At 44.0% G+C, this 22,985-nt stretch overlaps 1 protein-coding gene and 1 long non-coding RNA gene across 2 annotated transcripts in view; both read right to left on the reverse strand.

The window, feature by feature from the left end:
- Window positions 1-11,518: 11,518 nt before the first annotated feature.
- The window catches only part of FBXO21 (F-box protein 21), a 41,395-nt gene continuing 29,928 nt past the window's right edge, over window positions 11,519-22,985 (reverse strand). The window contains 1 exon segment of the mRNA XM_038373495.2: window positions 11,519-15,327. Coding sequence (XP_038229423.1) covers window positions 15,149-15,327 — 179 coding nt within the window. The 3' untranslated portion in view covers window positions 11,519-15,148.
- LOC122456757 lies at window positions 17,284-17,718 on the reverse strand. Its single transcript, XR_006275794.1, has 2 exons — window positions 17,538-17,718; window positions 17,284-17,321 (listed from the first exon to the last, which is right to left on the reverse strand). It is a non-coding gene; the product is annotated as an uncharacterized LOC122456757 (long non-coding RNA).

The raw sequence follows: 22,985 nt of genomic DNA on the forward strand, positions 1-22,985 counted from the left end.
GGAGGAGAAGAGAGAATTTTCCCTTCTTCCAATGACTATGGCCAACTTCACTATGCAATCTAAAATGGTGGTGACCTAAGGGCAAAAAAGAGATTATGATGCTTCTTGGTTTGTGTGACTGGGAGCTGGGATGGCTGGTTAATTAGGCCAGTGAGGTTTGCTATACCATAGAATCATAGAATATCAGGGTTGGAAGGGACCTCAGGACCTCAGCTAGTCCAACCCCCTGCTCAAAGCAGGACCAATCCCCAACTAAATCATCACAGCCAGGGCTTTGTCAAGCCTGACCTTAAACTTCTAAGGAAGGAGATTCCACCACCTCCCTAGGTAACGCATTCCAGTGTTTCACCATCCTCCTAGTGAAAAAGTTTTTCCTAATATCCAACCTAAACCTCCCCCACTGCAACTTGAGACCATTACTCCTTGTTCTGGCATCTGCTACCACTGAAAACAGTCTAGATCCACTCTCTTTGGAACCCTCTTTCAGGTAGTTGAAAGCAGCTATCAAATCCCCCCTCATTCTTCTCTTCCGCAGACTAAACAATCCCAATTCCCTCAGCCTCTCCTCATAAGTCATGTGTTCTACTCCCCTAATCATTTTTGTTGCCCTCCGCTGGACTCTTTCCAATTTTTCCACATCCTTCTTGTAGTGTGGGGCCCAAAACTGGACACAGTACTGCAGATGAGGCCTCACCAATGTCGAATAGAGGGGAAGGATCACATCCCTCGATCTACTGGCAATGCCCCTACTTATACATCCCAAAATGCCATTGGCATTCTTGGCAACAAGGACACACTATTGACTCATATCCAGCTTCTCGTCCACTGTAACCCCAGGTCCTTTTCTGCAGAACTGCTGCCGAGCCATTTGGTCCCTAGTCTGTAGCGGTGCATGGGATTCTTCTGTCCTAAGTGCAGAACTCTGCACTTGTCCTTGTTGAACCTCATCAGCTTTCTTTTGGCCCAATCCTCTCATTTGTCTAGGGCCCTCTGGATCCTATCCCTACCCTCCAGCGTATCTACCTCTCCTCCCAGTTTAGTGTCATCTGAAAACTTGCTGAGGGTGCAATCCACACCATCCTCCAGATCATTTATGAAGTTATTGAACAAAACCGGCACGAGGACCGACCCTTGGGACACTCCACTTGATACCGGCTGCCAACTAGACATGGAGCCATTGATCACTACCCGTTGAGCCGGATAATCTAGCCGACTTTCTATCCACCTTATATACCAGATCAGACCAGGATCCTGACATGGGAAAATGTGGGAAATTTCTGTACTTTTATTAAAATTGTACGACTCAGTTCCCCCACTTGCTGTTGGATTGCTACCTACTCCGTCTCAGAGAGTTAACTTCTTTCCAGCAACCCCTGGTGAGGAGCCATGGAGCCATGCCTGAATTCTGCCTTTGAATGAAGCAGATATTAAGTACTATCACCAACAAGCAAATAGGCCCCCAGGACCTGGCAGAACAATGAACAAGCTGCAATCGAGGTGAAACCAGCTGGCTCCAGCTCTTCAGAGGAGGAGTGGAAAATCCCCAGCAGGGGAACACAGTCTGTGACTCTGCACAGTAGAACAGCCCTTGATGGGGAAACATCTGGAGCAGGTTGAATAAGGCAGAGGAGGGACCTTTCTGGCTGCCTGACCAGCAGAGCTGAAGGATGCTGACTACAGGAGTCGCAGAGGAGACTCCACGCTCCAAAGGAGAATGGGGAGAGAAAGATTCCTGGACTCCTTGGAGGACTCTGACCAAACACCAAAGAACGTGTCAAAAAGATGAAGCAACTGAGGCAGGGACTTGCCTGCAAGTGTTTCTTACTTTGCATGGATTGGTGCATCTTCTGCTGTCTGAAGTGCAGAGTGATTGTGGAATTAGTCCCTCCATAAAGTCTGTGGGTATTTGCTTCAACTATGAGGTGTCATTGAAGGGATAAACTGTAAACCAGAGTGCTCAGAAGAATGGAGCTCTGGGAAAGTCTGTGTTTAAGCTACTGGGGGCGTCTTGGGGGTCAGCACTAGTCAGGGGTAGAGGCAGCTAGGCTGTGGGGCCCCCACTTTCAAGAGAGAGGTACCAGACAGTCTGTGCCCAGGAAGCATGCCAGTGAGGCCAGAGACAGTGCCTGAAGCCTGCCCAGGCAAAGGGGAGCTTACAAACACAAGGCCCAGCATATGGGTCCAAACACAGCAGTGTGGGGCATGTCCAACAAGGCGGAGCTTGACCAGGACTGCGACACCCTCTCTGTCCAGTATCCTGCTGCCTTTTCTAGTGTCCAATATGCGAAGGAAAGCTGGAGGATCCACAGGGCGTGGTAGGCCTCTGACTGTTATGCCCTGAAGATGAGATTTGATTTCTGAATCTTTGTCTGCATAACACCCCATTATTAACAACAAAATTTGCCACATCTTTTTGAAACCCAGGTTGCTTATGATAGCAAAAAACCTGCAAGCAAACACCAGAAAGGATCAATTATATAGGTACATATTGACACCTCTCTGCAAAGCAACTTCCATTGCTGAAGTACGACAGTTTTCTTTGAAAAAAAACCCCAACAACCTTGTCTAAGCAGCAGCATTTAGAGGTTGCTTGTCTGCTGGTGTTTAGACACGACAGCAGTGTAAAAGTACAATGCGGTCTCACTTGACTGTCAAGCATAAGCAATTCTACATCCTTTTTCAGCACAGTCAGGCAACCCGGACGTCACATGAAACGCTTGTTTCTTCTTTTTGGTTGCTCCCTTATCTCGTCCCTTTGCCTGCTCGCTGCCTTGTGTCTCATCAAGAGCTGACCTCTTAGTTGGCAGCTCTAATGTGTAAAAATTAGCTGCGACTGAGCAGACATCTTGTACTAAGGAAACAGCGGAAAGGACAGGAAGAGGCTGTAGATCAATAAAACATTTATAGTAGCATGGTGCATAGAAGTCAAGGCCTTGTTGTAGTAGGCGCTGTACAGATAGAGAGAGATTACCAGCTTGTCAGGTAAGAAACTAAGTGATGAAAAAATGAAAGGCATTCCCTAGATGATGATCATGGTTCCCTGAAACAGACCCAGATCCCTGCCAGAGTCAGAGCAATCAGAATTCCCCTGAGACGTAGAAGGGGCAGGGGTGGTTTGTGGGGAGGGGAGACTGCTGCTGAGGCTATTTGGTGGTCTCTGTGAAAGGTGTTGGTAATGTAAATCCATTTCCCAGTAGCCTGGCACCAGTGTCTTGTCAACAGTTGGCACCATTGTTGATTGTCTTGGTGGCCTAAGTCATTCAGTCTTTTGGGGACATCCTCAGGTCCTAGCTGAGGTACTTGGGCAGGCTTGATCCAGCACATGGGGAAGTCAAGCTCTGAGTATGCTACACCTGCTCTGTGGATGAGAGAGAGGGCTTCTGTCTCCAAGGTTGTGAATCTGGCAACATTCCCCAGCTCTAAATACAGCCAATGAGAAGAATAAAACTTTAAATAATGACGCACAAATATTTACTGCCCACTCTGCCCCATACACACAAACCAGCTGCCTTTTAACAGGGCTGGGGGGGATTGCTTTTTTCTGGTGAGGACACATTCTCTAGACTGCTCTGCCCACGTCAGGATCTCAACCAGTTTACTTGGAGGTACGTAACTCAGCTTTGTCAGTGCTCCAGGGGATTGTGCTTTACCACATCCATTCATCCATCTTCTTTCACTGCTAAGTAAAAAATAGATTATATATATATATATATATATATATACACATACACACACAGAGTGATCGCTCCCTCCAACCCCCAGTAGAACATCGCACAACTCCCACCATCCGGAGAAAGACTGCGACTTCTGTGGGAAAAAAATTTAGCTACTATGTAACCACTAAGATCACTGTCATGCGATTAGAAGGGAAAAAAAAGTATTATTAAAGGTGTGCATTTGATGATAGCACTTTGTGTCTAGTCAGCTTCAGGATGTCCTGCTCTGAGCAGATTCTCCAGGTGTTTGTGGGGGTCTCACAAACAGCAGAGAAACACATTTGAAAAAAAGGGGGTAGGGAGGGAAGGAGAAAGCGACTGTGAAACTGGACACTAGACACTGCTTCCCCAGGCCTTGCCCCTTTTCCAGGGCCCACCCAGAAAGAGGCACTACCTACCTCTTCGCCTGCCTTTGACTGAGTTCTCCTGCCCCTCCATGAAGTGTAATCTGCCCTGACCCTTTCACATCTGTGGTCACTAGTTGTAATTACAGCATCAGATCAGGATAAGTTGTGGGATAGCTGCTAGGTCACAGGCAAGGCTGAGTCCAACTTCCCTTAAAGGGTCAGTCACCCTGTGACATACCCTCTTTTCAGCTGAGCATAATACTAGATGGGGCCCAATCCAACACCTCCCCCCAATCCAGTGTAATTTGGTGGGCTGATTAAACACTCAAACTGCTGTAAACCCTTTATTTGCCAATATGGGGGCATATCCACTATCAGAGTGAGGAACAGCAAAACAGTCCATTCATTGAAGACCATGGCTGAGTTTTTATAAGAGCCCAAGGGAGTTAGGCACCCAATGCCCCTTTAGTGCCCAATATTGGCATTGATTGCCCTTAGGCTCTATGGAAAAACCCACCCTATAGTGGTGGAAAATTGCACAAACATCCTTGAGAGCACATTTGCGCAATCAGTCCTCTGCCTGGCAAAGGTACGCAGAGATGCCCTCTAAGTCACTGCTCATACGGCTGACTGATTAGACTTTCACGCAGCCTTGGGCTCTAAGCTACATTCTCTGTGGCTCACACCTCTTGCCCCACTGACCCCGTGTGCCCCACTTTAGGCCCTGTCTCACTGTGATCTCAGTAAGCTGGTGAACCAAACTAAAGACTGATCACTTCCCTTAGAGTAACTGTGGTTCTTTGAGATCGTGCGCCCCTTTGGATCTCACTTCTGGGGTGTGGGCTCCATCCTTGCATGCACGAGTGGAGAATGGGGAAATGTTTGTAAGAGTTCTAGGACCACCACGTGGCTCAGTTTACTCACTCACTTTATATTACTACCAGGGGGTGTGAAGGGGGTAATTTCCCCCTGGGTCCAGGGGAAATGAAGCATAGTTGAATGTCTGGTACACTGCTTTGGCTGGAATCACCTTAGATGAATAGGAGTGACTGGGAGACACAATGGAAGCCCCAATAACCAAACCTTCACTTTTAAGGCTGGGATTCAAGCCAAGGTGACCATGTGACCACAGCCAGGCTGCATTTGAAGATAGAGACCAGGGGTGAACAGACTAGTTCGCTGCTGCCTACAGCAGCTGGACACAGGATCAGTAGGACAGACAAAGATGAATCCCTGTGGGAAAAGCAGGGCGAAGTATTCTGTTACTAGGGACTCTGACTTAAGCTTTATGAGACTGCTCTAACCAAGAGGCTTACATACTGTACTGCAGGCTTGTTTTGAAAGGGCTGCCCTGCATCAGGCAGGTATCTACCAGTTGTCTTGCTACCTGAACGGGCCAAGTCTCTACCAGGCATCTGAACTCATTGGGACTGGCAGTAGAGACACAGTGAGAAACAAGTGCTGCTGGAGCTCAAAGGCCTACTCTGAATCAGAGCCCCCGGACTCACCCTTGCAAAGAGGCTAACCCTAGGTAGCGGTTCTCAAACTGTCGGTCAGGACCTCACGGGGGGGTCACAACCCCATTTTAATTGGGTCTCCAGAGCTGGTGTTAGACTTGCTGGGGCCGGGGCCGGGGCAGGGATCTGGGCCTGAAGCCCAAGACCAAGCCCCACTACCCAGGGTCAAAGCTGAAGCCCAAGAGCTTCAGCCCTGGGTGGCGGGGCCCAGGGTTACAGGCCTCCCACCTAGGGATGAAGCCCTTGGGCTTTGGCTTATGCCCCCCCACCCAGAGCAGTGGGGCTTTGCCCCCTCTTCCCCCCCAGGGCAACTGGGCTAGGGCAGGCTTCGATCCTGAGGTCATGTAATAATTTTTGTTGGCAGAAAGGGGTTGCGGGGCAATGAAATTTGAGAACCCCTGGACTAGGGCATGTCAAATAATAGGAAACTGTACAAAGCCTGGGGCATTAAAACCCCCTGCTAATCCATAGAATCATAGGACTGGAAGGGACCTCGAGAGGTCATTTAGTCCAGTCCCCTGCACTCGTGGCAGCCCTAAATATTATCTAGACCATTCCTGACAGGTGTTTGTCCAACCTGCTCTGAAAAATCTCCAACAATGGAGATTCCACCACTGCCCTAGGCAATTTATTCCAGTGCTGAACCACCCTGACAGGAAGTTTTTCCTAATGTACAACCTAAACCTCCCTTGCTGCAAATTAAGCTCATTGCGTCTTGTCCTAGCCTCAGAGGTTAAGGAGAACATTTTTTCTCCCTCCTTGTAACAACTTTTTATGTACTTGAAAACTGTTATGTCCCCTCTCGATCTTCTGTTCTCCAGACTAAACAAACCCCATTTTTCCAATCTTCCCTCCTAGATCAGGTTTTCTAGACTTTTAATCATTTTTGTTGCTCTTCTCTGGACTCTCTCCAATTTGTCCACATCCTTTCTGAAGTGTGGCATCCGGAACTGGACACAATACTCCAGTTGAGGCCTAAGCAGTGCAGAGTAGAGCGGAAGAATTACTTCTCGTGTCTTGCTTATAACACTCCTGCTAATACATCCCAGAATGATGTTTGCTTTTTTTTTTTGCAACAGCGTCACACGATTGACTCTCATTTAGCTTGTGATCCACTATAAGCCTGAGATCCCTTTCTGCAGTACTCCTTCCTAGGCAGTCATTTCCCTTTTTTGTATGAGTGCAACTGATTGTTCCTTTCTAAATGGAATACTTGGAACTTGTCCTTACTGAATTTCGTCCTGTGTACTTCAGGCTATTTCTCCAGATCATTTTGAATTTTAATCCTCTCATCCAAAGCACTTGCAATCCCTCCCAGTTTGGAATGACAGCATGCACACCAAAAGTGGGCTCAAAGGAGGACTAGTTGTTTCATAACACTTGTGGGAAGCAAGTTTGGTTTTATTCTGAATTAAGAATACAATATACTAGATCAGATTCTTGGGCAAATGGCTAATCTGAGAGCAATTCAAAGTCCATCCCGTCTCCCTCCTGTTTCTGATACAGCTGAGAAATAACTCTTAGGGGTGAGTGCAAATGTGATTAGAGCAGGAATGGGAGACAGAATTAGGGGAAGGGACACCTGGGATTGTTAGAAAAGAAAACACTCCTGGCCTGTGTGTCATGGCAAAGGAACAATGCACTTAAATACCGCTCATGCACTGCTGAACGTTTAGAGACAAAAATACCACACAGCTGGGAAGACATCATCATGCGCAGGTCTGCGGCACTGGAGCACTTGGCTTTAAAGGGAAATGCAGGATTAAAGCATAAAGTTAACACAGTGCCCTCCTGCACAGGAGACCCAGTAAGGGCTGGAAGATGACAGGGGCTGTGTATGTCAATTGATAAGTGAATCTGACAGGCCTTAAAGGGAACCCTGTTCAAATGACGAGTGGACACCCCCAGCCCTCCCACCCGCTAGTGTGCAAGAGTGGCGGTTGATCGGTCTGTCCACCTCCCAGACATTTCTGGAATACAAGTGCCGCTCTCAGACGCTAAACAGAGTGCACGGATCCCAATCCTGAATGCAGCGCTTGCTGTTCAGCATCAACACGTCCACCCACAATGGTTGCCAGGAAGAGAGGCCAAAAGAATTGGTTGTAAAGGCAGCATAATCAATGCTAAGTAAGTGACTGAAAGGAAGATAGGGAAATTTCTGTACATGGTAGATAAAATAATTCCACCAACCTGTGTAAAAGCATTTAAAGTTACAAAGCAACATAGGTATGGCTCTGTGAGTTACCATCAAGACATGTATCAGCGAGAGATGCATCAAAGAACCTAAACCTGTCAGCCATCAGCTACCATGCAGCCACATTGTTAAAGAAGGAAATTGTACTCTTCGGTAGATTTCATGGAGTCATCTGGCTCTTTGTCCTTCCCTGGCACAGGAGCCTGTTCTAAAGATATGCCACCAATAGACCTCCACCATTCTGGTTACAATGGGAAAGCGCTCTCAAAATGAAGGGTATTACATTGTGCCTACTAGTGGTCAGATACTGGATCAATCTGACCTCCCTTAGGAAGTTTGTTCTACAGCCGGGTCAGAAGAGCAGATGGTCCCGCATTGAGACATGATTGCTGATATCATTTGGGGGTTGCCTACATTAGGGATTTTTACACCAGTGCAAACCCCCAACCTTAGATGTGTTACACCAGTGTAAAGCAGGACTTGTACTGGTACAAGTTACTCTGCTTGCAAACACTTCATCCAAGTACAAGGTGTCTATATTGGGAACTTGCACGGTTGTAGCTATGTCAGTGCAAAACTCCATAAAAGTGACAAGTCCTAAGAGCCAGAAGAGGGATCTGGAACACAAGAGATAAGCATTCCATGGCAGCTATTCACAGTAGGAAGGCTAGCTGCCACATTCTGGACAACTGGAACGTTACTTCCACCACGCAGTGAATTACAGTCATGCAGTCCAAAAGGGACAAATGCAAATCATTGTGACTAGCTCTGTTTGGGAAGGAGTGGGATGAAAAAAGGCATCAAAACTATTCATAAAGCACTCACTGATCTCCACTAATGTATTTGCTCCTCTGCCCTGAGATTTTTTTCAAACAATTTTAATTTACATTTGTTAAGCAAATCGTCCATCTACTTACCTGTAGGAAAAAGCAGCAATAGGAAGAGTGCATGGTCCCTCCTCCACAGCTTAAGTGTCTTGCACCTGATGCAAATGATTTTTATAAATGAATATTAGCATAGTTCAGCTCCATAAAGGCTATTTCAGAAAAGTATGGTTGCAAATTCAAGAAAGGTAAATGCAACAAATTGGAGAAATCAGCAAGGATGGCGTTAAGAGTTTTGGAGAGCCATAAGCAATAGTCAAAAGCATGGCTTTCCCATTCCTACCTTAGGTCCCGGTGCTAGAAGAGGGAACTGGGTTTTGTGTACAATTGTAGCAGGTTGGGTGAGGGAGGAAAGAACTCAAAACACAGCATCAAGACAAAATTGCTGAGGATTCTACAAGGAATCTAGAAGCAAGAGAGCCCTGTGTAGTTACTAGATTTTCTGGTAGTTAAAGCCAGCCATGGACACTAGTAAGCTGCTTTGTTTTTAGAGTCTAAAGCATGTGCTTTAGAAAACTGAACTTCATGTTAAAATGGAACTCCTGTCCACGTTGTAGAAAAACCCCATTTTATATACCTAATCAGACATACCAGAGAATGTAAAAAGAAGCATATCAGATGGTTTCTTCTATTTCTGAAAGCCCTGGGGGCATATCTTACCTATGGCATTCTTTACCCTTAAAAACGTTCCTAACAGCCCTTTGTGATCTGTTTTAAAACCCCACAAGCCTCTTGGTTTGTAACATGATAGATGGTCTGCTTTAGAAGAAAAACAAATAGCCAAATTTTTAATCAATTATTTATTTTATTGGCAAAAAGAAAAGGAGGACTTGTGGCATTTCAAAGACTAACAAATTTATTAAGCTTTCGTGAGCTACAGCTCACTTCATAGGATGCATTCAGTGGAAAATATACTGTATTTTCCACTGAATGCATCTGATGAAGTGAGCTGTAGCCCACAAAAGCTTATGCTCAAATAAATTTGTTAATCTCTAAGGTGCCACAAGTCCTCCTTTTCTTTTTGCGAATACAGACTAACACGGCTGCTACTCTGAAACCTTATTTTATTGGGATTTTCCAAGTCATAAGGGCCATAGCACGTGAGAGGAAAAGTTGTCTGCACATCTAATAAAAAAAATTCAGGAGAAATACAAATTGGGAAAAATCAGAGCATCTAGAGAATCACACGAATCATTAGGTATTGAACATTCCCTATCCGTTATGAGAGGTATGTAATGCTACATTTCAGTGTTGTACAAGTGAAACATTGGCAAGAATCAAGGCCATTGCAGGCAAGTCTCAACATCCCCCAGATCCACTCGCCATCATCCTCATGTACCATGAAGTAAAAGTTACATAGCAATTTGAGTACTAGCATCCAGAACTGAGGTGTCCAGTGCCCTGTCCCATCAGATAAATCAATACAAGAGTAAATCAGAGAATTCAGCACCAAGCATTTTAGTTTCTCAAGAGGAAGTTGGAAAAAAGATAAAAGCCCTTTATTTTCACAAAGAGTTAGGTCTCTAAGTGTCTTGGGAGTAAGGGAAAGAATAGGACCTTGTACAACAGACTTTACACTTACCCCAAAGAGTAGTAGAAACAGATGATCAGTTCTACCTGTGCCTGGAGCTCAGAGCTTTCATAACTTGAGCAGTTACATACTAAAGACAGTGAACCTAAATGGGCAGAACAGTACTTCCACACAGCTTACCCAATATGGCTTGAAGATGACCCAATCACATCTATCACCCACCAGCTGAAGATAATTAATCATGAACCTAATATACATTGCTTCCCCTAGCTCTCCTTATCCTTCCATTCCTTTCTCCTCTCCATACTTTAATTGTATTATCTTCCATTGCCAAAAGCCTTGTGAAGTGATATTTTTAATGCAATTAACATCTCACCAGTCCCTATTATTCTCCTGAAATATGGACCGACGACTCCTTCTAATATCCATGAAACAGAGGGTGAAAAGGAATAGGATAGTATTCGCTGCAGCAGGAAGTGCATTTTTTTTTAAAAGGTAGAATATATATTTACCATGGGGAACAAGAATTTGTTACTAGACTGGACAGGTATAGAAATCCATTTTACTTGGAGGAAATGAGATGGAGCAAAATTGGATGACACAAGACAGTCTTCTAGTTTCTCTGGAAAACATGCCACATTTCCAGAAACAAGCTATTCACAGGCCGGGTAAAGGACCAGCTTAGATATTATTTTGTCTGTATATACTGTCTGAAGTCACTCAAAAAGAATAGCTCAAGAGAATCAGAAGTTCCAGAATCAATGTCCTTCTAAATCAAAAGAGTGCAGCCTAGAAAAGATTCTACAAAATGCACACACCAGTGGGGAGGTTTGGGGCTGCTGATGCCGAAGTTATTCTTGCATAAGATCCATAAAGTTGGACAGATGTTCCCTAGAAGTCAGATTAACTCCATGTGTCTTTTCATGTCCAATAATTGATATAGCTAACATGGCTTCGAAGAGTTGCACTCACAAAACACACCTCAAATAATTTTAATTTTCATAGGCCAGTAAAATATTTGTTTCTCCTACATCAGCATCAGTGTGTTAAATGTGGACATGTAAATATTGTGCCCGTTCTAGAAAGTTTTCTTGACAGTTTTGGAAGATCAATCTAACCTCTGCTTAGGTGTGTATGCAAGCAGTGGTAATAATAACTAAGATAATACATTCATTTCCCCCCCATTAAGACTGAGAGAAGTTGCAATAGGAGATACACAAGTAACATTTTGCTATGGGATACAGGCTTCTAAAAATACGAACAGGGAAAAAGGAACAAAGTGGACATGTAGAATTGCTTAACAGAGTGGAACATAATTACAAGAATGAAAACCCTACAAAACCAAGAGACTGTTTAATACAATTTGTAATGGCAAGTTCATAAAGTCTAATATTGCTTTAGGAAAAACTGTTTGTACCTTTAATATGTACATAATTACTACAGATGACATATTGAACACTTCATAGGACAAGATACAACTCTCAGAGCTGTTTTATAACCTGGAAGGCTTCTCCCAAATTAGAAACGTGTTTTGACTATTGTTCTAAAGGCAGATTTTTGTGGAGTATCAAGTGATAATTCAAGAATTTGGCTTTGGATGTAATTTACTCAGAATAAAATGATCTAGGTGAAGTGATTTGTCAAGTTAAGCAAGTCTGACCCTATATACATCTATAATTCTATCAATGGTCTTTTCCCCCAGCCCCTGATCTTTCATTTTCCAGAATCATCATCTACTAATGATATTCTCTGAGTGAAATACAGTTCTACTCCAAGAAGTCACTGTGAAAATGGAAACTGACTTACCAGATCTGTGTATGTACACAAATGAGATCTGACCACTTTAGTGATTAAACTAAGCTCACACTATTTTTTACTCCAGTTAGCTGTGCAGAATCAATGAAGCTAAAAATGAGCAATTCATTCTTGAGCAACAGAATTGTTTACTAAGTTCCAATCACTTAAATTTCTGCAACCCTGGAAAGTAATGGGATCACGAGTGTCACTGAGGATGTCATTTTCCCTACAGAATCTTTTTAACCAGGGATACCTAAGAGAAGAACCCAAACTTGACTCAGATCCCAAACTAGGTGTGTAGGACTGGCAGTTAGAAAGTTGATCTTTTTACTCCTAAACTTAGTCGATATGAAAAGAAAACTGAACATACATATAGTCACATGATGCCATTTTTACAGAATCATACGGCAGAGCAGAACCACAATCCGGGCTAAATTTTCCCATACAAAGGTATTTCACTTCTAACCACACAGAAATCTTTCTGCTATTTTTAGTTCATGGACATGCAGAAGTGTTCTACAGATCCTATGATTCACAAGTAATTTGTACATAAAATTCTGCAGACCATGTGTCCATTGTTTAGACAAGATCAACCTAGTCTATAATATAGACACAAGCTAACAGTGGAACAATGGTTTGAAAAGTAGCTATACATAACTCACTTTTAACACTTGTATCCAATAGTACATTGCAATGGTTCCACCTCACAAACTGATACAGTAAGTGGACAAGGGACGAAGTCAAAAATTTGTGAAAAAGGTCAAGAACAGTTGCTATGATTATTCCGATCCAAAATCCACTTTCTAAAAAAATATGTAAGTGCCCAAATAAAAATTTACACAAACAGGCTATATGGGCTACTTTAGAGCTCATTTCATATCACTAAATTATAGCATATATTTAAAATGTGTCTCAATACATATTTACAGTTATAACTTGAGGTTAAAATTTTGTTTTAATGTTACCTTTAAAAGCAAAGGAAAACCAAGTCACACTGAAACACAATGCTGAAATAAACTCCTATGTGACCAGAGCTTGTGTAGGAGTTTAATTGCATGTGTACCATTGATATTCAATAGCAGAATAAGAGTTTGCATTTATAAAGCACCTTTCAGCAGAGGATTTCAAAGCGCTTTCCAAACATTTGCAAAACACCCTCGGGAAGTATAACAGGTAAATATTAGACCATCCATTCTGCAGATAAAGTGAGGCAGAGAGAAGTCACTTGCCCAAGGTCACACAGTGGGTAGTGGAAGAGCTGGGAACCTGGAAATCCTGACTCCTAGTCATCTGCCTCTTTCTACTAGATGTTTAAGGGTCAGATGCACAACAGCCTAGAAATTAAAACTGAAGGCAGTGTTCCCTCATTTACTCAACCCTCCAAGAATGGGCAATCTTACAGGATAGGCCCTAAAAATGATATTTTCAACCCCTTAGAGACAGAGATTTGGAGTTTAGTTTGAAGTTTGCAGAGTTTTGCACAGGGATTTAGCTACATTGCTCTCAAATCAGTGAAAATTTTGTACCTAAATCCCCCTTCAATTCAGCTGGGATTATCAGAAAATTTATTGTAGTGTAATTTTATTCTTTTCCTATTTATTAGCACTATTAGGTTTTTTTCTGCTGCTTTTTTAAAGTGTTGAGGAACCTGCAGATCACAACAACTTCACTGTGAAAAGTATAAGTTGCTTGTTAAATATTTACACAAGACTGCCTGCAAATCAATGATTATCTTAAAAAGAAGGGTGCACGTTAGTGCACAGAGACATTTCAAATGTTACAAGAATAAGGGTGTCATCTTACTCTAGAGGGCAGGATAACTAAGTCTTCTCTCTAACTATGTAACTATACGATAATTAGAAACAATGACTGCAGCCTGTCTAGAGTTATTCATTTAGAAACTAAAGTACTGTAGATATTCCATATCTTTGTAAATACTTTGCGACTTCACATCCAATTCTTATGTAACCCTAAAGAAAATACTCATGTATTATTTTTCTAGGCTTTTCAGACTCTACAGTGGCAGCCCCATTATAATTCAAGCGTCCTCAGTTTCTGAAGCACCTCCCTTGCAGAAGTCAGAATTTGGACAAATAGTTAACCCTCTTAATGCCCTTCAAAGGGCAGTTTTCTTTTGATCAAAAGAGAGAAGGCATCACAATATAGGAAATAAGGTCTTCATGTATTGTTTGCCAGATGCTGGTATCTACTGGCTTTCATGGCACAATCGCAATCTGACAGTATAGATCACGACAGCTTGCTAAATAAAGACTTCAGCAGTTTGCCATCACAAGATGGTGGTTCTACTAGCAAACCACAAGTTTTAACAGTTTCAACCAGGTAAGAGGAGACGTAGAAAAAATATATGTATGACCATATCACAAATTCAACGCCATGAAGGGGACATAATGGAAGAAAAAGTACAGGTAGGAATCAGGGTCCCAACAAGAAGTTTATTGGGGTGAGAAAATTGCCAAGATCTTATTTTCTATAATGATGTGTTTGTAACAGCTGGAAGCGTTACATATATGAGGTCCATTGAAATTACTGCTGAACTCACCATCATATGGTGTCTCATGATTCTTGCTCAAGAAAGTTGCAGTGCCACTGCCAAGGCTGACAAGTGATTTCAGCATTGGAATGCTAGCAACACCAATCATTTTCAGGGTAAGAGGAAAATCAGAATCAAGAAAACAACTGTGGAACTTCAGAGAGACCTTAAAACTACCACATATACAGAATATATATATAAAAATACTGCAAGTATGATCAATCTTCTTATCCATAACATGGCATTATTCCAGACCCCAGCTAGAGTCGTAACATGCTCAGATCCTAAATATGAAAAATAGATTATAAACACATGAGTGGTAAATGCAAGCGCTCAAGGGGACAATACACTTCATACTCCGATTGTCACTTGAAGATAATGAATGCCTTGTCTGGAATATCAATGGATCCCAAATTAATTGACTAGTGTTGGCAGATGGTAACTGAGTGGGTATTGGACTAATGCGATCTTACAGGTTACGAAGTGCGATGCAATTCCTGGGGCATAAGCCTGAAGATCATTGTGAAAATTGGCTTCCATAATTCTGTCCACAAAGAGGATACAGCAGCAGCTGTGATAAACTTTCTTCTGTCCTTGTGATCAAGTTACACTCATTCCTTGACTGTGCTGTAGATCTTTTGGACTGTTGCACAAGTAAGTTCCAAATCCTCAGGATACCTAATCTCCAGCTCTGCATTTGCCAGATAGTGAGTGCCTGTAAATTCTGAAAAATAGCGGCCGATATCAGGGTGAGGGATTTCATGAGGCTCCAAGTTATATTCCAGGTTCTCTGTAGGAAGAAGAAAAAGCAGTTATCAGCACACTAATGCCCAGCAATGAAGAAGCTATTTATCTCTGCCTTCAGTTAGTCAGTCTTCTGTTTGAAGGTTTCATCTGCTCAGTTTTCTGAGCAGAGCTGATATATTTTTATACTACCATCAAATTACCGTGTCTGAGAACAGTACTGCTGGAATTAAACTAGAATGTCAGAATGCTAACTGGCTGTTGCTGTGAAGTCATTAATGGATATCAGTTCACTATGCAGAAGAGAAGGGAATGGGGTTCATATTGAAGAGAGAACCCCCGACATCTGGGAGTTAGGGCCCAATCCTATAGGCACTCCATCTATGTAGAAGCTACAAAACTGGGCTCTAACTCCCACAGTCAGGAAGCCAATGCCCAGAAGAGGTCCTTACAAACTGCCAAATTGTTTGAAGAGCAAAGGAAAAGTCAGTTGTCTCAAACATGCACAAAGGAAGAATTGTATCTTCCCTCTTGAAGGCTCTCGAGGATCTGCTGGGATTTGAGCTATGTCTAGCACACAGAGATTAGCATTTAAAATTCAAATTTTCTGGAATAGCAGTCCTATAAGAAGTAAATGTTTATTCCTTACCACCACAGTATTTTCATGTTCTTTCCTATTTTTAAAACATGACCATTTAATCATTGCACACACGGAGATTAAAGAAAGATCAGAAGCAATGGTGCTACAGTAAGAAGATGAACCAAATGACTACTACTCGTTTATTCTGTCAGAGGAAAAGCTCTCACTTGTGTAAAGCAGCATTGCTGTGCAGTGGCCATTAGTGACTCTCAGGTGTACGATCCCTGTGGAGGTCTTGAATGATGTAATGTATACTTGGCAGCAACTGGAATACGGGTGAATACAAGCTATGCACAGCACTGTTTAGCTTATTTATAGTGCTTGGGGAGGATGCTGAGATCACCGCTTAGGAACAATTCATCCATCCCTAGTTCTGAAACTAGCAATAATTAAACTGATCTTTCACAAGCAATACGGTGAAATTAGAATTACGGGTAATGCATTTAGTAGTTAATTGTGACCCAAACCATATAAATTGCAACTGTTAAACCTTTAAAAAACAAACATATTGGTTTGAAATTCTCCCCCTCAAAATCCCACACCCTCTCTCCAAAGCACAAAACTGAAATTGATGCAACAAGCAAAAAGTGACTGCACAGAGTTTGGAAGGGACAAGAAGCGTGGGTGGTCAAGGGAGATATGAGACAGAAAGTAAGGACAAAATAACTGTAGCATACGAGATTGTGCTCCAGAAACAAAACCCCTGGAACTCACTAAAGATGAGAACTTGGGCTCTGCAACCAGCCAGTACTATAGTTACTAATTTAGATTACAAAAAGGGAAATAGATGAGAATACAACACATAGTAAGATACTGGGGAAGATATTTTATTCTCATCCTAATAATGTGTGCAGAGAGAAAAAACATTATTTCTTAGAAAAAGCAGGACCTTCCAAAGTCTGCTTCATAAACACACAAGCATTGGGGCAGAGGCACAGATTCAAGAATCCCAAATACTACTTATTTTTGGACTACCAAGTGCAAAGTAAAATATTTGGGGAAATCTAGAACCACTAATCTCCCTGTATTTTACACCTACATGTGTATCTGACCTTTACATTTATTTTTTAAACTTACTCTCATGTACTGTACTGCAAACTATGTTAGACAGCACCCTCTAGTGAAAGCTGAACCATATTCAGTCAAAATAAATTTTCATAAAGTGCTTCAGAAACATTTAATCAATCTTTGCAACACCTCTGTGATGAAGGTACTGTCCCCATTTTATAGATAGCGAGGGAAGACAAGTGAAGTAATCTGCCCAAGATCAAAGGGAAGTTAGTGTCACAGGAAGGATTAGAATGCAGGAGTTCCTAGCACTCAATATTCCTGTGTTCGGACCAACACAAGATTTTTTTTTTAATATAGTACAGTGCATTAAAAAATGGCCAGAACAATTTCTATAAAAGGCACAAAAAGAAAAGGAGTACTTGTGGCACCTTAGAGACTAACAAATTTATTAGAGCATAAGCTTTCGTGAGCTACAGCTCACTTCATCGGAAGTGAGCTGTAGCTCACGAAAGCTTATGCTCTAATAAATTTGTTAGTCTCTAAGGTGCCACAAGTACTCCTTTTCTTTTTGCGAATACAGACTAACACGGCTGCTACTCTGAAACCTATAAAAGGCACAGTGATCATAAAAATGAAACCTTCCATTACACAATGACTTTACTCCTGATTTTTGTCCAAATCTCCTTAGAAACCTGACAAAAACAAGAAAAAAAAACCCCCCACAAAAGCCAAGAAATTCCATCATAGAATATCAGGGTTGGAAGTGTAACAGAAGGGACCTCAGGAGGTCATTTAGTACAGGCTTAACAAAGCCCTGGCTGGGAGGATTTAGTTGGGGATTGGTCCTGCTTTGAGCAGGGGGTTGCACTAGATGACCTCCTGAGGTCCCTTTCAACCCTGATATTCTATGATTCTATGAACCCCCTGCTCAAAGCAGGACCAATCCCCAACTAAATCATCCCCGCCAGGGCTTTGACAAGCCTGACCTTAAAAAAACCTCAAAGGAAGGAGATTCCACCACCTCCCTAGGTAACGCATTCCAGTGCTTCACCACCCTCCTAATGAAAAAGTTTTTCCTAATCTCCAACCTAAACCTCCCCCACTGCAACTTGAGACCATTACTCCTTGTTCTGGCATCTGCTACTACTGAGAACAATCTAGATCGATCCTCTTTGGAACCCCCTTTCAGGTACTTGAAAGCAGCTATCAAATCCCCCCTCATTTTTCTCTTCCGCAGACTAAACAATCCCAGTTCCCTCAGCCTCTCCTCATAAGTCATGTGTTCCACTCCCCTAATCATTTTTGTTGCCCTCCGCTGGACACTTTCCAATTTTTCCCACATCCTTCTTGTAGCGGGGGGCCCAAAACTGGACACAGTACTCCAGATGAGGCCTCACAAATGTCAAATAGAGGGGAACAATCACGTCCCTCGATCTGCTGGCAATGCCCCTACTTATACGGCCCAAAATGCTGTTAGCCTTCTTGGCAACAAGGGCACACTGTTGACACCAGCTTCTTGCCCACTGTAACCCCTAGGTCCTTTTCTGCAGAACTGCTGCCGAGCCATTCAGTCCCTAGTCTGTAGCGGTGCATGGGATTCTTCCGTCCTAAGTGCAGGACTCTGCACTTGTCCCTGTTGAACCTCATCAGCTTTCTTTTGGCCCAATCCTCTCATTTATCTAGGGCCCTCTGGATCCTATCCCTACCCTCCAGCGTATCTACCTCTCCTCCCAGTTTAGTGTCATCTGCAAACTTGCTGACAGTGCAATCCACACCATCCTTCAGATCATTTATGAAGATACTGAACAAAACTGGCCCCAGGACCGACTCTTGGGGCACTCCGCTTGATACCGGCTGCCAACTAGACATGGAGCAATTGATCACTCCCCGTTAAGCCCGACGCTCTAGCCACCTTACCATCCATTCATCCAGCCCATATTTCTTTAACTTGCTGGCAAGAATACTGTGGGAGACCATGTCAAAAGCTTTGCTAAAGTCAAGGAATAACATGTCCACTGCTTTCCCCTCATCCACAGAGCCAGTTATCGCCTCATAGAAGGCAATTAGATTAGTCAGGCATGACTTGCCCTTGGTGAATCCATGCTCATTGTTCCTGATCACTTTCCTCTCCTCTAAGTGCTTCAGAATTGATTCCTTGAGGACCTGCTCCATGATTTTTCCAGGGACTGAGGTGAGGCTGACTGGCCTATAGTTCCCCGGATCCTCCTCCTTCCCTTTTTTAAAGATGGGCACCACAGTAGCCTTTTTCCAGTCATCCGGGACTTCCCCTGATCGCCATGAGTTTTCAAAGATAGCGGCCAATGGCTCTGCAATCACATCCGCCAACTCCTTTAGCACTCTCGGATGCAACGCATCTGGCCCCATGGACTTGTGCTCGTCGAGCTTTTCTAAATATTCCCGAACCACTTCTTTCTTCACAGAGGGCTGGTCACCTCCTCCCCATGCTGTGCTGCCCAGTGCAGTAGTCTGGGAGCTGACCTTGTTTGTGAAGACAGAGACAAAAAAAAAGCATTGAGTACATTAGCTTTTTCCACATCCTCTGTCACTGGGTTGCCTTCCTCATTCAGTAAGGGGCCCACATGTTCCTTGACTTTCTTCTTGTTGCTAACATACCTGAAGAAACTCTTCTCGTTACTCTTAACATCTCTTGCTAGCTGCAACTCCAAGTGTGATTTGGCCTTCCTGATTTCACCTCTGCATGCCCGAGCAATATTTGTATACTCCTCCCTGGTCATTTGTCCAATCTTCCATGTCTTGTCAGCTTCTTTTTTGTGTTTAAGATCAGCAAGGATTTCACTGTTAAGCCAAGCTGGTTGCCAGCCATATTTACTATTCTTTCTACACATCAGGATGGTTTGTACCTGTAACCTCAATAAGGATTTTCTAAAATACAGCCAGCTCTCCTGGACTCCTTTCCCCCTCATGTTAATCTCCCAGGGGATCCGGCCCATCAGTTCCCTGAGGGAGTCAAAGTCTGCTTTTCTGAAGTCCAGGATCCATATTCTGCTGCTCTCCTTTCTTCCTTGTCAGGATCCTGAACTCGACCATCTCATGGTCACTGCCTCTCAGGTTCCCATGCACTTCTGCTTTCCCTACTAATTCTTCTCAGTTGTGAGCAGCAGGTCAAGAAGAGCTCTCTCTGCTCCTATTTGGTTCCTCCAGCACTTGCACCAGGAAATTGTCCCCTACACTTTCCAAAAACATCTTGGATTGTCTGTGCACCGCTGTATTGCTCTCCCAGCAGATATCAGGGTGATTGAAGTCTCCCATGAGAACCAGGACCTGCAATCTAGTAACTTCCGTTAGTTGCCGGAAGAAAGCCTCATCCACCTCATCCCCCTGGTCTGGTGGTCTATAGCAGACTCCCACCACAACATCACCCTTGCTGCTCACACTTCTAAACTTAATCCAGAGACTCTCAAGTTTTTCTGCAGTTTCATACCAGAGCTCTGAGCAGTCATACTGCTCTCTTAGGCCTGGTCTACACTACGAGTTTATGTTGAATTTAGCAGCGTTAAATCAAATTAACCCTGCACCTGTCCACACAACGAAGCCATTTTTGTCAATATAAAGGGCTCTTAACATTGATTTCTGTACTCCTCCCCAAGGGGATTAGTGCTGAAATCGAAATAGCCATTTCGAATTAGGGTTAGTGTGGACGCAATACGATGGTATTAGCCTCCGGTATTATCCCACAGTGCACCATTGTGACTGCTCTGGACAGCACTCTGAACTTGGATGCACTGGCCAGGTGTACAGGAAAAGCCCTGGGAACTTTTGACTCTCATTTCCTGTTTGGCCAGGCAAGCTCATCAGCACAGGTGACCATGCAGTCCCAGAATCAAAAAAGAGCTCCAGTATGGACCGAATGGGAGGTACTGGATCTGATCACTGTATGGGGAGGAAAATCTGTGCTTTCAGAACTACGTTCCAAAAGACGAAATGCCAAAACATTTCAAAAAAGTCTCCAAGGCCATGATGGACAGAGGCTAAAACAGGGATGCAACACAGTGCCGCGTGAAACTTAAGGAGCCTCAGACAAGCATACCAGAAAACCAAAGAATCACACAGATGCTCCAGGACAAAGCCCCAGACATGCTGCTTCTATGCTAAGCTACATGCAGTTCTAGAGGGGGGCTGCCACCACTACCCCACCCCGTCTGTGGACTCCGATGATGGGTTACTCTCCGCCAGGCCTGAGGATTTTGCGGACCGGGAAGATGAGGAGAAGGAGGATGACAAGCTTGGATAAGGAGCAGCCTTATTCTGTCCTCCATAGTAGGACACTTTACCACGCCATGCTAGTAGCTGGCAGCGTATGGTCCCGGTGTTTGCTGGCATTCAAGCAACATCTGTTCTTTATCTCTCTGTGTTATCCTCAGGAGAGCGATATCGTTCATGGTAACCTGGTTGAAATAGGGGAATTTAATTAAGGGGACATTCAGAGGTGACCGTTCCTACTGGGCTGTTTGCCTGTGGCTGAAAAGATTAACTCCCCACAGTTAGCCAAGTGGTGGTGGGGGGCCATTGGCATGGAGCTGTTCGCGTTTGGCTAGCAGGGAATTTCCCTAATGAAGCAACAATGACTTTATTGCCTCTGCAAGTGGTGATCGAAGGGAGATGGGGAGGGTGGTTAGCTTAGAGGGAAGTAGAGTGAACCAAGGGGCGGGGGGTTTCATCAGGGAGAAACAAACAGAAGTGTCACATGGTACCCTGGCCAGTCATGAAACTGGTTTTCAAAGCTTCTCTGATGCGCAGCGCTTCCTGCTGTGTTCTTCTAATCGCCCTGATGTCTGGCTGCACGTATTCAGCGGCCAGGTGATTTGCCTCAACCTCCCACTCCGCCATAAACTTCTCCCCCTTACTCTCACAGAGATTGTGGAGCACACAGCAAGCAGCAAGAACAATGGGAATATTGGTTTCATTGAGGTTGGAGCGAGTCAGTAAACTGCGCCAGTGACCCTTTAAATGTCCAAATGGAGACTACCACCATTCTGCACTTGCTCAACCTATAGTTGAACAGCTCCTTACTACTGTCCAGGATGCCCGTGTATGTCTTTATGAGCCAGGGCAATAAGGGGTAGGCTGGGTCCCCAAGGATAACTATAGACATTTTAACATCCCCAACAGTAATTTTCTGGTCTGGGAAATAAATCCCTTCCTGCAGCCGTTTAAACAGACCAGAGTTCCTGAAGATGCGAGCGTCATGAACCTTTCCCGGCCATCCCATGTTGATGTTGGTGAAATGTCCCTTGTGATCCACCAGTGCTTGCAGCACTATTGAGAAGTATCCCTTACAGTTTATGTACTGGCTGCCCTGGTGCTTCGGTGCCAAGATAGGGATATGCGTTTCATCTATAGCCCCACCACAGTTAGGGAATCCCATTGCAGCAAAGCCATCTAGTATGACCTGCACATTTCCCAGAGTCACTACCTTTGAGAGCAGCAGCTCATTGATCGTGTTGGCTACTTGCATCACAGCAACCCCCCACAGTAGATTTGCCCACTTCAAATTGATTACCGACTGACCAGTAGCTGTCTGGAGTTGCAAGCTTCCACAGGGCTATTGCCACTCGCTTCTCAACTGTGAGGGCTGCTCTCACCTTGGTATTCTTGCGCTTCAGGGCCGGGGAAAGCAAGTCACTACGTTCCATGAAAGTGCCCTTACGCATGCAAAAGTTTCGGAGCCACTGGGAATCATCCCAAACCTGCAACACTATGCGGTCCCACCAGTCTGTGCTCATTTCCCGGGCCCAGAATCGGTATTCCACAGCATGAGCCTGCCTCATTAACACCATGATCTCCAAATTGCCGGGGACCACGGTTTGAGAGAAGTCTGTGACCATGTCCTCATCACTCTCGTCACCATGCTGCTGTCACCTCCTCACCTGGTTTTTCAGGTTCTGGTTCTGCATAAACTGCACGATAATGCGGGAGGTGTTTACAATGGTCATAACTGCTGCGGTGAGCTGAACGGGCTCCAGGCTTGCCATGCTATGGCATCTGCTTGGGCAATTCAGGGAAAAGGGCGC

Source organism: Dermochelys coriacea, chromosome 15, assembly GCF_009764565.3.
Source record: "Dermochelys coriacea isolate rDerCor1 chromosome 15, rDerCor1.pri.v4, whole genome shotgun sequence".
In the NCBI taxonomy this organism is placed as follows: domain Eukaryota; kingdom Metazoa; phylum Chordata; order Testudines; family Dermochelyidae; genus Dermochelys; species Dermochelys coriacea.